This window comes from Rhinopithecus roxellana, chromosome 16 (genome assembly GCF_007565055.1).
Source record: "Rhinopithecus roxellana isolate Shanxi Qingling chromosome 16, ASM756505v1, whole genome shotgun sequence".
Taxonomy (NCBI): Eukaryota; Metazoa; Chordata; class Mammalia; order Primates; family Cercopithecidae; genus Rhinopithecus; species Rhinopithecus roxellana.
The window spans coordinates 46,705,211-46,718,792 of NC_044564.1; the positions used below are offsets into that span (position 1 = coordinate 46,705,211).

General features: G+C 39.8%; 1 protein-coding gene across 1 annotated transcript in view; it reads right to left on the minus strand.

Moving 5' to 3' along the window:
- TMC1 (transmembrane channel like 1) overlaps positions 1–13,582 on the minus strand; it is a 180,364-nt gene that overhangs the window by 65,153 nt on the left and 101,629 nt on the right. Inside the window, exon 10 of the mRNA XM_010375850.2 lies at positions 1,934–2,076. Coding sequence (XP_010374152.1) covers positions 1,934–2,076 — 143 coding nt within the window. The remainder of the gene's footprint in view (positions 1–1,933; positions 2,077–13,582) is intronic.

A 13,582-nucleotide genomic window follows, 5' to 3' on the forward strand; every position in this document is an offset into this window, starting at 1 on the left:
TCCTCTAGAGCCACTCTACCCAATAGAGTGTTTCACCAACATCTGGCTCCTGAACATTTGAAATGTGACTGGTATAAAATACACACCAGATTTCAAAGACTTGATACCTTCTGAAAGGCAGAGAATATCTCAATAATAATTTTATATTGATTGTTAAAATGGTAATACTTTGGATATATTGAGTTAAATCAAATATATTTATTATTAAAATTAAAAGTACCTGTCTATTTATTTAATATGACTACTAGAAGTTTTAAACTTATATAAGGGACTTGCCTGGCATAGTGCTGCTCTAGATACTTTAAATTCATCTGCCAGAAAATAATTTATTAAACATACAAATCTACTGATGTACAACTGCATAACCATTCATGACTGCCCTGTTTTGGGGAGCTATAATATGCCCTCAACTCCTACCATGCTGGCCTTTTCCCTTCAATAAGCCTATGAATTATAATCCTAATAAAATGGTTAACATTTATTTAATAATTTTCTCATCCAGGCATATTCTAAGTGCTTTGTATTAATTCATTCAGTCCTCACATCCATTACACCTCTATTATCAAGGGGAAACAGGAGAACAGAGCAGTTGAGCCATCTGTTAATGATTGTATAAATACATACAAGGTAGAGCTGGGATTTGAACCTAGGCAGAATGACTGTGGGGTACAAAACCTGCACAGTTACCGAAAAAAGCTGTGTAATCGGACATGAGAAAATATTCTTCTCCACTGACCATAGAAACTAAAGGAGCAACACAGAAATGATACTCATGAGGCCTCAGTAATGTAAATGATACCTCTGACTTCAGCCCAACCAGAGCAATATAGTCAAAAGACTAGAAAATATCTTTGATTTTTGGAATGTGATAGTAGTTTATCTGATGGACAGTCTCTTATATTTGAGGTCTCTGATTACACTTGAACAGGTTGATAAATGTCTTACATATAGGATTTCCTACAAGGTTTTAAGTACCAAAAGAGCTTAAAAATGAAATATGGCAGTTTTCTCTGGAGGAACCTGTAAGCCAGGCAGGTATAGGACACAAAGTGTGTCACAGACTGCTTCAGAGAGCTCCTGCTTAGGGTGACTCTGCACTTTTTCCCTCTTAGACCTTCAGGCAGAGGGGCCTCCTACAATGAGGGGAAAACTCATTCACCTTGAGCACAGTCAAATAAAAGAATGACAGCCTTACTTGAGATGTTTAAACTCTTCTCATAAACTGGTTCAAAAACAAAATTGGCTAAAGGGTCATTTTTCTTATATATAAACCCAAATAACTCTGCTAGGCTTCTGCAGTCTTTAAGTAGAGCATTATAAATATATTTTAGGCAGGGGGAAAAATGAACTGCAGTAATATCAGTTCTCCAGTGAAATTCCTCCCCATACTCCAATAAATCTTTTCCCAAGACAAACCATGATTAGACAGTTGATTGTGATGGTTTCATTGGAGACCATTCATTTTCTCTGTCTTACACAGCTAAAATTTTTTGGATGAGTGATTATTCCGTTTTTTTTTTTTTTTAAATGAGTAGAGAACAATAGATTCTGCCTATTGAGCTGATTCTGCAAGTTACAAACCTCTCTGCACGCAAAAGAGGGGCCAGCAGCTGTTTCCCTGTCTTGCTGGCAACATTAATTCGCACCTTCAAGTACAAAAATGCACATTTAAAAAATACGTTTAAACACAAGATAGACATGCAAGCATAGTCTGACCCCATGAGATGACTCAAAGGCCTGTGTTTATGTTCAATTCTTTTGAAGATGTAAGAGTCTAACATTAGTGTTGGTATTAAAACTACATTTCATCTCTTATAGACTCTGTTTCCTTTAGACATAAAATAGCAACAAAATTATATCCAATCCCCAAATTAATCCCTCCGTTTGATTCCAGAAATCATTATTTGCTTCCCAAAAGACAAATGAAACTTACGCTTTGAGGACAACCAGAAAGCTGTATCCAATGCACATAATCCCCACTAGAAAATAGGAGAGCGGCAACCTGAAATTCATCCATCCAATTGTTCGTTTATTGTCATAATAGCCATAGAAGAGAACGGAATATTGTGCCAAACCCTGAAATCCAACAACAAAGCCACTTAGCAGATGTTGTGAAGAGCAACTCAAAGGAAAAGATAAACTCTTAAGAGAAATAACAAAATGACATTAATTTTCAAACTTGGGTCACAGCTCTGACGTGAGCCCAATTGTTTTGCTCCATGAAGTGAATGTTTCAGCTGCCATGTTGACTGGCAGCTTTTTGGTTTATTTGAAAACCAGTGACTTCTAAATAGATAAAATTTTTAAGCAAATATAGGCTTGCTCAGCTGTGGAGCCATTACCGTGAAATGCCCTTTGATTTAAACATCAAAACACACTTCATGGTATCATTAGATTTACGATTTTAAGAGCTTGCTTAATACTGGGGGATGGGGATCTGAAAAATGCTTCCTCAAAGTGTGGTGGCAGATGTCCATTTCCAATCACCTGACCATAATTAGATCAGTTCTTCTTAAACCACAGAGGTTGTGTCTCAGCTCTCACTTCACAAAAATCAAAGAGCAGGTGAGATGACATTAGAACTCATCTGCACACTTCCCGTTCATCAAGACTATCACAGCATTCCCTTATAACAAGCATGTTTATTTGTGCATTAGATTCTCATTCCTAAAAATTATCTGCCAGGGTTGAAATCATACTCTCCCAAAGTCACCTGAATAACTCCCTCTTTATCCCTAGAACACTGACATATTCTGATGCTGCTTCCTTTATAATATGCACCTTTTTCCTTCCTCACATTCACTGTTTTTCACTCTCAGCATTGAAGCATTGTTACTGTATCACTACAGCTATCCACTCCCCAGTGCCCCTCTTACTTCTCTCTGACAATAACTATGTTTTGTGAAATGAGAAGATAATCACTTTTCAATATGGGGCTTCCTCTTGAGATCAAGTGAATCAACCCCAAATCTTAGAAAACCCAGTTGGTTGCCTTTAACATCATTTATACCAACCCAGGGAGTTTGACACTCACAGCTAAAGAAGGGAAGTGAAGTCGGGGAGAGTGGAGGTGTGGAAAAGAAAGAAGAAATGTCGTGGATGCTAATTCCTAGAGGAAGAATTAAGAGAAGTAATTTAGAAAATTGCCTTTAACAAAGATCATGGCTAACACAAATTGGAGGCCAACAGAGATCTGAAAAAACTATTGCTCTCAAAATATGGGGCAAATTTTCTTAAATACTATATAAGAACTAGAACAAAATGAAATCTTCAAATAATCTCAGAGGAACTTGGGGACTTAACTTGGGACTGCATGGAATGAATCATACGTAAACACCAAAGGTCTGGGTTTCCCTGGGCCACGCAGGCCTGTATCTGCATTTTTCAGTTCAAGAAAAAATAAAGGGAACTTGTGATGTTTAATTGTATGTGTCAACTTGAGTGGGCCATGGGGTGTCCATATTAAACACTGTTTCTGGGTTTGCCTGGGAGGGTGTCCCTGGATAAGATGAGCAGTTAAATAGGTGGACTCAGTAAAGTAGATTGCCCTCCCCAACATGGTTGGACATCATTTAATCCACTGAGGACAAAAAGAGAAAGAACAAAAGGAGAAAGGAGGGCTTTGCTTCTTTTTCTCCTGCCACACTCACTGCTTGAGCTGGGACATCTCATCTCATCTCCTCCTGCCCTCAGAGTGGGATTCACACCATTGGCTCCTCTGGTTCTCAGGCCTTCAGATTCAGACTGAATTACAGCACTGGTTTCTCTGGGTCTCCAGCTTGCACATGACCGGTTAGCAGATTTCTCAGCCTCCATGAGAGTCAATTCCTCAAAAGGAATCTCTTATATCTGTAATAAATCTATTATTTACATTAACTTATAAATTACATATATCTGCCAGACACGGTGGCTCACACCTGTAATTCCCGCACTTTGGGAGGCTAAGGCAGGCACGACTTCACTTGAGGTCAGGAGTTCAGCACCAGCCTGGCCAACATGGCGAAACCCTGGCTCTACTAAAAATACAAAAATTTCCTAGGTATGGTAGCACATGCCTGTAATCCCAGTTACTCAGGATGCTGAGCCAGAAGAATTGCTTGAACCCAGGAGGTGCAGGTTGCAGTGACCCGAGATCACACCACTGCACTAAAGCCTAGGTGACAAAGTGACAAAGTGAGACCCTGTCTCAAAAAAACAAAAACCCAACAAATCATATATATATATATATATATAAAGATTTATATAATCAATTTAAGTAATAATGATAAATCCAAACAAATTTATTATATAAATACTAGATTTATATAATAAATTTTATATATGTGTGTGTGTCTGTGTGTATACATGTCTTCTACTGGTTATATTTCTCTGGAGAACCCTGACTAGGATTGCAACCCAAAAGAACATTTAGGGATAAACAACCAGTAGAAACCTCAAGCAGAGGGAGTGGGTGAGCTAATCTCATGTCTAAGGTAAGACATGGATTGACCAAGTCCCCAAGACCCAGAAATCTTCATCCCAGGAGAATATGCTTGGGAGGATCTCCCAGCTCCCAGGTGCATGACATCTTCTTGTTTCACATTTATCTAGTTAAGATCTCTGCTTCTTCCCACTTGTGTTCAATCCAATCTCCTTCTATTGTGTCTTAAACCTTTATGCTGGTTCTTCTGTTCCAGGGTGACAATAACAGAACGTGCTAAGTATAAACACTTAGTCGCTTGTTTGCTTTAAAGATTATATCCTGACCTGTTTATTTAACCCTCATGGGACAACACAACAATTTCCAAATGTCTCTGTTTTTCATTGCCCTATCTCCTTGCCACAAACCGCAAATGTGACACTCAGTGACAATGGTTGCTGTGATACGTAACATCACCATATACATTTGGTGAACATTTAGCACTTGCCAAACACCTTATTTTATCTCACAGAATCCTCAGGGGAACACTCTGAAGTTGCTGCTACTAGGGTGATCATATCCTCCACTCTTGATGTTTTCTTCCACGTGAAGACCCATTAACCTAACACTCTCGGCCACCCTCCACTGCCTCACTCTAGCCTGGGGGAAAAGCGACTGATTTGACAGTAGAGCATGGATGGAGAAATGCAGACATCTCTTCTTCCTCTTGAGAGGGCACATGCTGTGCTCTGCCCCTGCAAGGAGAGGCCTGTCCTGGCAGAGAGGTCTGGCTGTGAAGTTCACTTGTCCATAAAGACGCTACATTCTTTTACGTCAGCTTCGACAACAATAAAGGGGGCATGTTGACCTCCACTGGTCTTACCCTTTGTTATATTTCTGGTTAGCTCACAATCTTGTTGGACAAGGGAGGAATTATTATTTACCATAATTTTCCCCTCTCCTGCACACACAAAAATTCAATAGCTACTATCACTATACCTATTTTACAGATGAAGAAACTGAGCCTTAGAGAGGTTAAGTAATTTGTCCAAGTTCACATGACTAATGAGTGACAGTGTCTGAACTTGAACTGAGTCTAATCCAAATCCTATATGCTTAATCACTGTACTATACTGCTTCTCCTGTGCTTTCTTTATCTAGCAAGAGTTATATCATGCTAGTGCCGTACCTTTTCGGTGAAAGAAAGAAACAAGAAACTCTATGAACCTATTACGGACTTTGATCTACACCCCTAGACTGGTCCCTGGTGGTGCCAGCGCCTCTTGGAAACAACCCCAGGCATCCCTTTTGAGAATATTTCAGAGGAGGTCACCTCCACCTGATATCTTTTATCTAATTCATAATGACAATATTGGGATTAAAAGACACACTGAAAATATCATAAAAGGAGAAAGTAGATATAGAACAAGCATCTGGTGAGCTTGTTAGGTTAGCACAATAGCTACTAGGGGCAGCCAGCTCATCTGGCATATGCACCATTCAACATATGTTCAATGGCTGGCACTTCATAAATATTAGATCATAACCAAAGTCCAGGAATGGTTCTGGTTTTGTTTTGTTTTTCTGACTGGGGGCAGGCAAGGTCATGATTAGCTCGCAAAGGTTTCTGCAGTTTGCCTATTTGATATATATGAAGTCAAATCTATAAATGAATATTGTTAAAAAGCACAGTTTTTGTTTATTTATTTATTTTTAATTAATTAACTAATTTTCTATTATACTTTAAGTTCTGGGATACATGTGCAGAATGTGCAAGTTTGTAACACAGGTATGCACGTGCCACGGTGGTTTGCTGCACCCATCAACCCATCATCTACATTAGGTATTTCTTCTAATGCTATCCCTCCCCTAGCCCCCCACCCCCTGACAGGCCCCAGTGTGTGATGTTTCCCTCCCTGTGTCCAAGTGTTCTCACTGTTCAACTCCCACTTATGAGTGAGAGCATGCGGCGTTTGGTTTTCTGTTCTTGTGTTAGTTTGCTGAGAATGATGGTTTCCAGCGTCATCCATGTCCCTGCAAAGGACATGAACTCATTCATTTTTATGGCTACATAGTATTCCATGGTGTATATGTGCCACATTTTCTTTATTCAGTCTATCACTGATGGGCATTTGGGTTGGTTCCAAGTTTTTGCTATTGTGAACAGAAGAGCACACTTTTTAAAGGCTTTATCCAATCCATCTTTGTAGCATGTTGAGGGATGGCTTTAAATACAACTTGAAAGGCTTAGAAGGAGAATGCTCCTCATCTTTTACCCAGTGGCATGCCACACTCCACTCATCTTTCCCTGTCCCTTGAAACTACAGCAGCAGACATCTGGAAGTGACTAAAATAGCAATGACTCCTAGCCCAGCCAAGTTTCTATTCAATTTTGATGTCAGCATGTGCTGCTTTCCCCGTGGGAGCACTCTCCCATCCCAAAATCTGTGACAGAGAAACCAGAGTCAGAGCCAAGTTCCCAGTGAGCACAGAAAATTTCTGTCCAACTCTGGGGTGCCATGCTCGTGTGTTGTCTATTAAGACTCTAATTTCTGCTTGAATGCTGCAGCTGGTCCAGTCCATAATCACCGACACATTTCCACAAGAAAGACTGTTTTTATTATGGTTACCGGGACTCGATTCACACATTTACTTTTCTAACTAACACTTATTGAGAACTTACTATTTGCCCAATATACATAGATGGATTAGGAGACAGGATTACAGAGGCCCCCAAAAGGCTCTGCATGCAAAACATCTCCTTCATAATTATTTGTTGTCTGAAATTATATTAGAACTGCATCCCTTTGGTGTATCTCATGATTACAAATAAATGTTCACCATGAACGATAACACTCTATCTGCAGGATGATCAATGAATTTCTTCATTCTTAGTAACTCTTTTTAATTTGTAATAGCTGTCATACCATTATTTTGAAAGAATGTATAAGGTAAAACTGGCAGGAAAAGAAGGTATAATTTTTGAAGCATATCTGCTGAGGGTATGTGAGGGGAGGTGACACTGCAAGATTCAAGTCTGGGTGTATTTCTACTTTTCTCTGAGTTGTTGCTGGTTATTTACACCTTAGCATGAACGAAGGTTTCAAGTGTGGATGAAAAACAAGGACTGGCACTCAACATTTCATAGAGTAGGACACAACATATGAGAGAAACAAGGAGTGAAAAGGCTAATTACACCCGAACAAACCTCAACTGATGTCACAAGAACAGCAGCCACCCCGGCCCTCATGGGCTGCATGCTGAGAGCAGTTCATGGCCACACTCCTCCTCTCCAGGCAGACCCATTAGGCTTCTGCCTAATACTTTGTTCATCTCTGAGTTTTTTTCTTTTCCTTTTTCTCCAACCCAGATTCATAGACATGAAACAGGTGTTCTATGGTTCTTAACGGGGATAGTGTAGATTACAAAGAGGAAGCTGAGCCGAGCCTAGGCAGATCTAATTTTCAGCAGAGGGAATCAAGTTGTGTTAAGGACAGTAGACAGTGATCTCTGCCCCTCAAGCAGCTGTGAAGGAGGCAGTTCCTTTGGGTGTCCATCCTTCCATCCTTGTATTGGTACTCTCATCCCCCTGCCTCCTGCCTAGACAGGGGACATGGCTGCTGCCCCACTTCCACTTTCTTGCTGTGAATACAAGTTCCTTCCTTCTGTTTCCTTGTCCCTCCAACAAATGGGAATTTTCATGAGCTAAGTATCCTGAAGAGGCATTTAAAGAAGCATCTACTATGTACTGGAGATGTGTTAATACTTCTTTTTTTTTTTTTTTTTGAGACAGAGTCTCGCTCTGTCACCCAGGCTGGAGTGCAGTGGCGTGATCTCGGCTCACTGCAAGCTCTGCCGCCTGGGTTCACGCAATCTCCTGCCTCACCCTCCTGAGTAGCTGGGACTACAGGCATCCACCACCATGTCTGGCTAATTTTTTGTATTTTTAGTAGGATGGGGTTTCACCGTGTTAGCCAGGATGGTCTCGATCTCCTGACCTTGTAATCTGCCTGCCTTGGCCTCCCAAAGTGCTGGGATTACAGGTGTGAGCCACCGCACCCAGCCGAGATGTGCTCATACTTTACACACATAATCTCATGTATTTTTTATACAAGCCTGGTGTAGGTATTATTACTGCTATTTTATACATGGCAACTACAAGGTTCAGGATGATTGTCTAATATCTCATAGGTCGTATGTGGCAGGACTCAAAACCAAGTTTGCTGGAATCTCATGTCTAGTTTTTGTCATTATGCTACACTGAATTTTTAACTCTTCTGGCTTCTAAAGAAAGTAGTTCCATTTGCCTTTTGGGCCATGGCCCATGCCTGATACTAACTGGAAATTCTAGACCCTATGTCCAACACCATTACACATCTCACTCCACCTGCATGTCTCATAGGAAGCCTAAACATAGCGCATTCAAGAAAGTTTCCCAAACCTGCTCCTTCCTCCTATCTCAGGTGCACTCCACTGCCTGTAGGATAAAGTCTGACTTGAGCATAATGAAATTGTTCTCCCTGATTAGGCCCTTTTTTGAATTTTTTTTTTAGTATGACAGGCTCACTTCTTGCCACTCTCCTCTCTCCCTAAATATGAACTTTGCTGAATCACTCTTGGGTGTTGAGAGCATAGCACCATCTCATGCCTCCATGCCTTTGTGCATGCTGATCTCTCTGCTTGGAATTCGTTTCCCAATTGCCTGCCCCATTCTAGAGCCTGCTCTATTCCCGCCCTTTCTTTAAAACTGGTTTAAGATACCTGTAAAGCCTTCGTTGAGCTCTCGACCACAGCCAGTTGTGATGGGATAATGAATGCCCCTTCCTTTCTCTCAGCATTTCCTTCAGAGGCACGGAGCTTCACTCAGTGCAATACGCCTCAGCCTTTCTCTGTCCCTACACTCACTACACCCCAGGAGAGGTGTAGTGATCTGATAAATTGGGAACGAATTAACTGGGCAGGCCCAGCCCAAACATATCTTTCTTCCTATAGGAAATAAGTTGTCCTCAAGGTAAACTGGCTAATTTGGGGTTCCAAATCAGCAAGACCATTTGGCTAAGAATTCCGGATTTTTCCTCCAATTCGATTTCTCTTAATAATGAATATGGAAATTTTTTTGCCCATCTGCCTCTTCTTTTTAAACAAGTTATTCAGAATTCACATGGGAAATAGAGGTTCTCTTTACTGGGCTCTCTCAAGAGTGAACCCAGTGAACTCCAGTGAACCCCGACACTCAACCCTTATTCCATTATGTTCCCAAGTGCCTAAGACATATGTCCACCAGCCTCAGATTGTCATTTTGCATGGCAATTACTTGTTTGCATATCCAATTAGATCATAATGCCCCTGTGGGCAGGGAATATATGTTAGTTGGCTTTGTATTCACAACATCTGACATTCAATTTATATTTGTGGAGTGATTGAATGAACAAAATAAAAATTGCTTCTGGTAGTCATTAAGAATCCTCAGTTAGAATAAGCTCCTTTAAATTGTCATGTACACCAACTTTTTTTATTCTTCTGCTCTCTGCTACCCGTTTTAATAAAATAGAGTAAATCATCCAAGACAGTAACATGACAATAATAATCTTATGTTGGGATTTAATGAATCAAAACACCAAAGAAGTTTCTGAGAGACATTGAAGCTAGGAAAACTCTTTAATTTTTCCTACTGTCTAATTGCATAAAACTCTTACAAAATGAGATAATCTCAGTGCTATAAAATGAGCTTTTATGTATAATTTCTTTCCACAAAGAAAAAAAGGTTGTCTTCTTTCATTTCACAAGGAGGAGATTAAAAGCATATTAGAGGGTTTTGTTGACCGGTTGACTTCTGGAGTTATAAATTTGCCCCTGGTTCTTTAAACTATTCAGAGTGAAGCTTTGTGAATTCATACATGAAACAAGACGTGTGTGGTCATCTGGACATAGCCTATACTGGGAGATACCTTAGTATCATATATTTAAAAAGCAGTTTTTGAACAAATAAAATAATTTAAAATGTAAAGAATATATTGCAACTCCTTGGAAAAAATGAATAGATTTACAAAATCTACTTGTCACAGCAGATGTATTAGATTTATGATTTGGTGCTATGTGTTTAAATTATTCACTATAATTTAATGCATTGTGCAGTTCTAACCTAATTCAATGGCTCATCCTTTAATCTATTAGCTCGGTAGCCAATATTTAGACATAGAAAACTTCTTCCAGGTAAATTTAGCTCTTCCTACCTTAGTTTCTAACCTAGTCATATCGAAAGACTCTTCCTTGATCTCCTCACATTCATCTTGCCCTTCTACAATCTGTTGATTACCTCAAAATCCAAATCTGATATGTCACTACCTACCTACCACCACTTAAATTACTTTTAATTGCTCTGAGAAAAAAAAAAAAAAAAATTAGCGCAGTCTAGATTGTAGAGGATCCCATGTGCTTTGGTTCCCTTCTATGTCTCCAATGCCTTGGGTTCTGATGTCCCTTCACATTCTGAGCTCTACTCAACTCTACTCACATTCTGAGTTTTACTGTCCCCCAAATAAGGCCACCTCTTGTCATCGCAGGATCTCTGTACTCAGTGTTCCTACTGCTGAGAATGCCTCTCTCTTCTTTCAAATTCAGAGGTTGTCCTGACTCCTTAGAGCCCAATTTGAACATTACTTTCTCAGAAAAAAATATTTTCTTTTATCTGCCTCCTTCATTTAGCTCCTAAACTACACCAGGTTGCCTCTGTAAGTTCTCTCAACACTATATAGCTTTCCTTCATAGCACTTGGCACAATTACAATTGGATTTATTTTTGTGATTATTTGACTACTCTCCTGAACTTTATGTTCCCAAGCACAGAGACCTTGGGTTTTGCTCACCTTTGCTTAATGCCTGGCACCTGGCAAATGCTCAACAAATGTTTACTATGTTAATGAAAAGAAGGCTTATTTCTGTGGTCACATCCAAAGAAGGAATGCTGTTTTCATATTGTAAGTATAGCATTAGGATCATATGAATCCTGAATATTTGCAAAAGAAAAGCTCACCTTTGGTTTGGCCAAGTGTAGCCTGAGGGAGGTGATGAAAACTAAAATTTGTTGCTAAACAAAACAAAACAAACAAACAAAGCATCGCTAGGACTTCAGACCTTAAGAAATCAGTCCCCGAGTTGAAAATATCAAGGAAGTTAAAAGCAGAACCAGGAATCAATCTCGTCACAAGCTAGAGCTGTGTCATAAAGTCACCCAGGAGTAGCAAACTAACAAGTTTAAAAAGCAAAAGAAATGATCTAGGACTTAGAATAGAATACGAAATGCCACTTCTTTTAATCAAACTTAATGAACCTGTTGAACCAATGAGACCCGCACTGGACACTGAGGAAGTGAAGTAAATAAGGGATAGAGAGCCCTTACATACTGCCAGTCCCAGCATCACATGCCTGAGCAGCACCCCCCACTGCTCAGCAAAGCCGCTGAAGGAATCTCACTACATCCACAGATGAGAGGGTCCTCACCCTCTCCAATGTTATGATCTCTGCTCCTAAGTAAAGAGATATATCTGTAGGTGGATTCGAAAATTTATACATCTGAATTTGTCCACAAGAGGCTTAGCAGTCTTGCTTGGGGTCATCCCACCAAAGAATTATTCATGATCTAGGAGTTTAATCTCTACTGCCCTAGCACTGAGGTAGGCCCAGACAATAGTTGTGGTAAACAGGTCATTCTGGCTGCATTTGAAACCTGTTGAAACTAAATAACAGCAACAACAGCAGTATGAACAGCTATGATCTAAAGTGGAGGGGCCCAGTCACATTTTCAAGGTAGCAGCTGGGAGTGCTGCTCAGCTCTCCTTTGAGAGACAGCCTCCAGATGCCACCTCCTTGGATCCACCAGAGTGGACCAAACTGTTTTCATATTGAGGTCACACACACCCCTACCTCTACCTAGATAATGACCGAGCATGATGGGAAATACTGGAGCTGGGTTATTGCTAACCAATATGGAATTTCTCTAATGGGCATACTTTGTTTAGAGACTCACCATTAGCCTAGCCAAGACTCTTTCAGAACTGTACTGCAATCTGAGACTCTTCCTAAATCCTTCCTTCTCTCTCTCCTTTCACAGGTATAGGGTCAGCATTACTATCTAAAGGCTCTTCCCACCTACTCTGGCTCCCTCTCTCCTTTATCCTTCACATGCCTCCCTCCGCCACTATCTCTTGCATATAACTGTCTTGATGTCTACATCTCAGGAAACTTAAAATGATTCACCCTTTCAAATAAAGGTACATTTGAACTCCTGAAATATTTCTAAAACAAAAGATGTGCTATTCCATATGTGAATCACAAAATACCTCCTCTACATGTGTCCAGTGAAAAAAGAGATAAAGGAATTTAAGAGAACTGAGATATGTTTCAGAGGAGACACCCTTACTTTGGAAGATTATTATTTAAAAGAGTTGTCAATGTTGATTAGGGAACTGAACTTATTTTTATTAACATTCAAAATGTCACTAACCTGTCTCCTTTAAGGACAGACCTCCAAGATGGGATGTGAGGCAGTCAGGGCAGAATAAATAATCCGGGATGATATATTCCATCTTAGAGGGTTGTTATGAGGATAAAATTTAATGTATGCACCTACTTAAAACATAATAGATGTTAAGTCTCCTCTCCTGCCCCTTGTAGGATATCTTCAATCTCCCACATCTATAATGATCAGCAGAAAAAGGGAGGCAAAGTAGACATACCATTTATCCATCAGCAATGTACAAGGCAGGCACTCTCAAGGTGAAAAGCAGAATGCATTTCCCTTTACTCACAACTTAAATCTATACCCATATGATCTCACTGTCTGATATCAGCTGAAGCTCCTTCCAAATTCCACTTTAGTTTCTCCTTCGTTCTCCTCACAAGAATATCAAAACCATACAGCCTCTTCCTCTTTATCATTTCTATATCACCCTTGTGCCTCCAAGTATCTTGCCAACAAAGACATCCTCTTCCTACTGACTTAAACTCATTCTTCTACTTCTATTAATTTACATGATACAATTTCTGCTTATTTGATTCATAGCATACATAATAACCTCCCTGTTTCTTGCTGTTTTAATAAACAGATTTCCTACACAATCAGCAAGATGCATCATTATGCACTCAATAAGAAGATTAAAAAAATACGGTGTTTCAAAATGGTAAA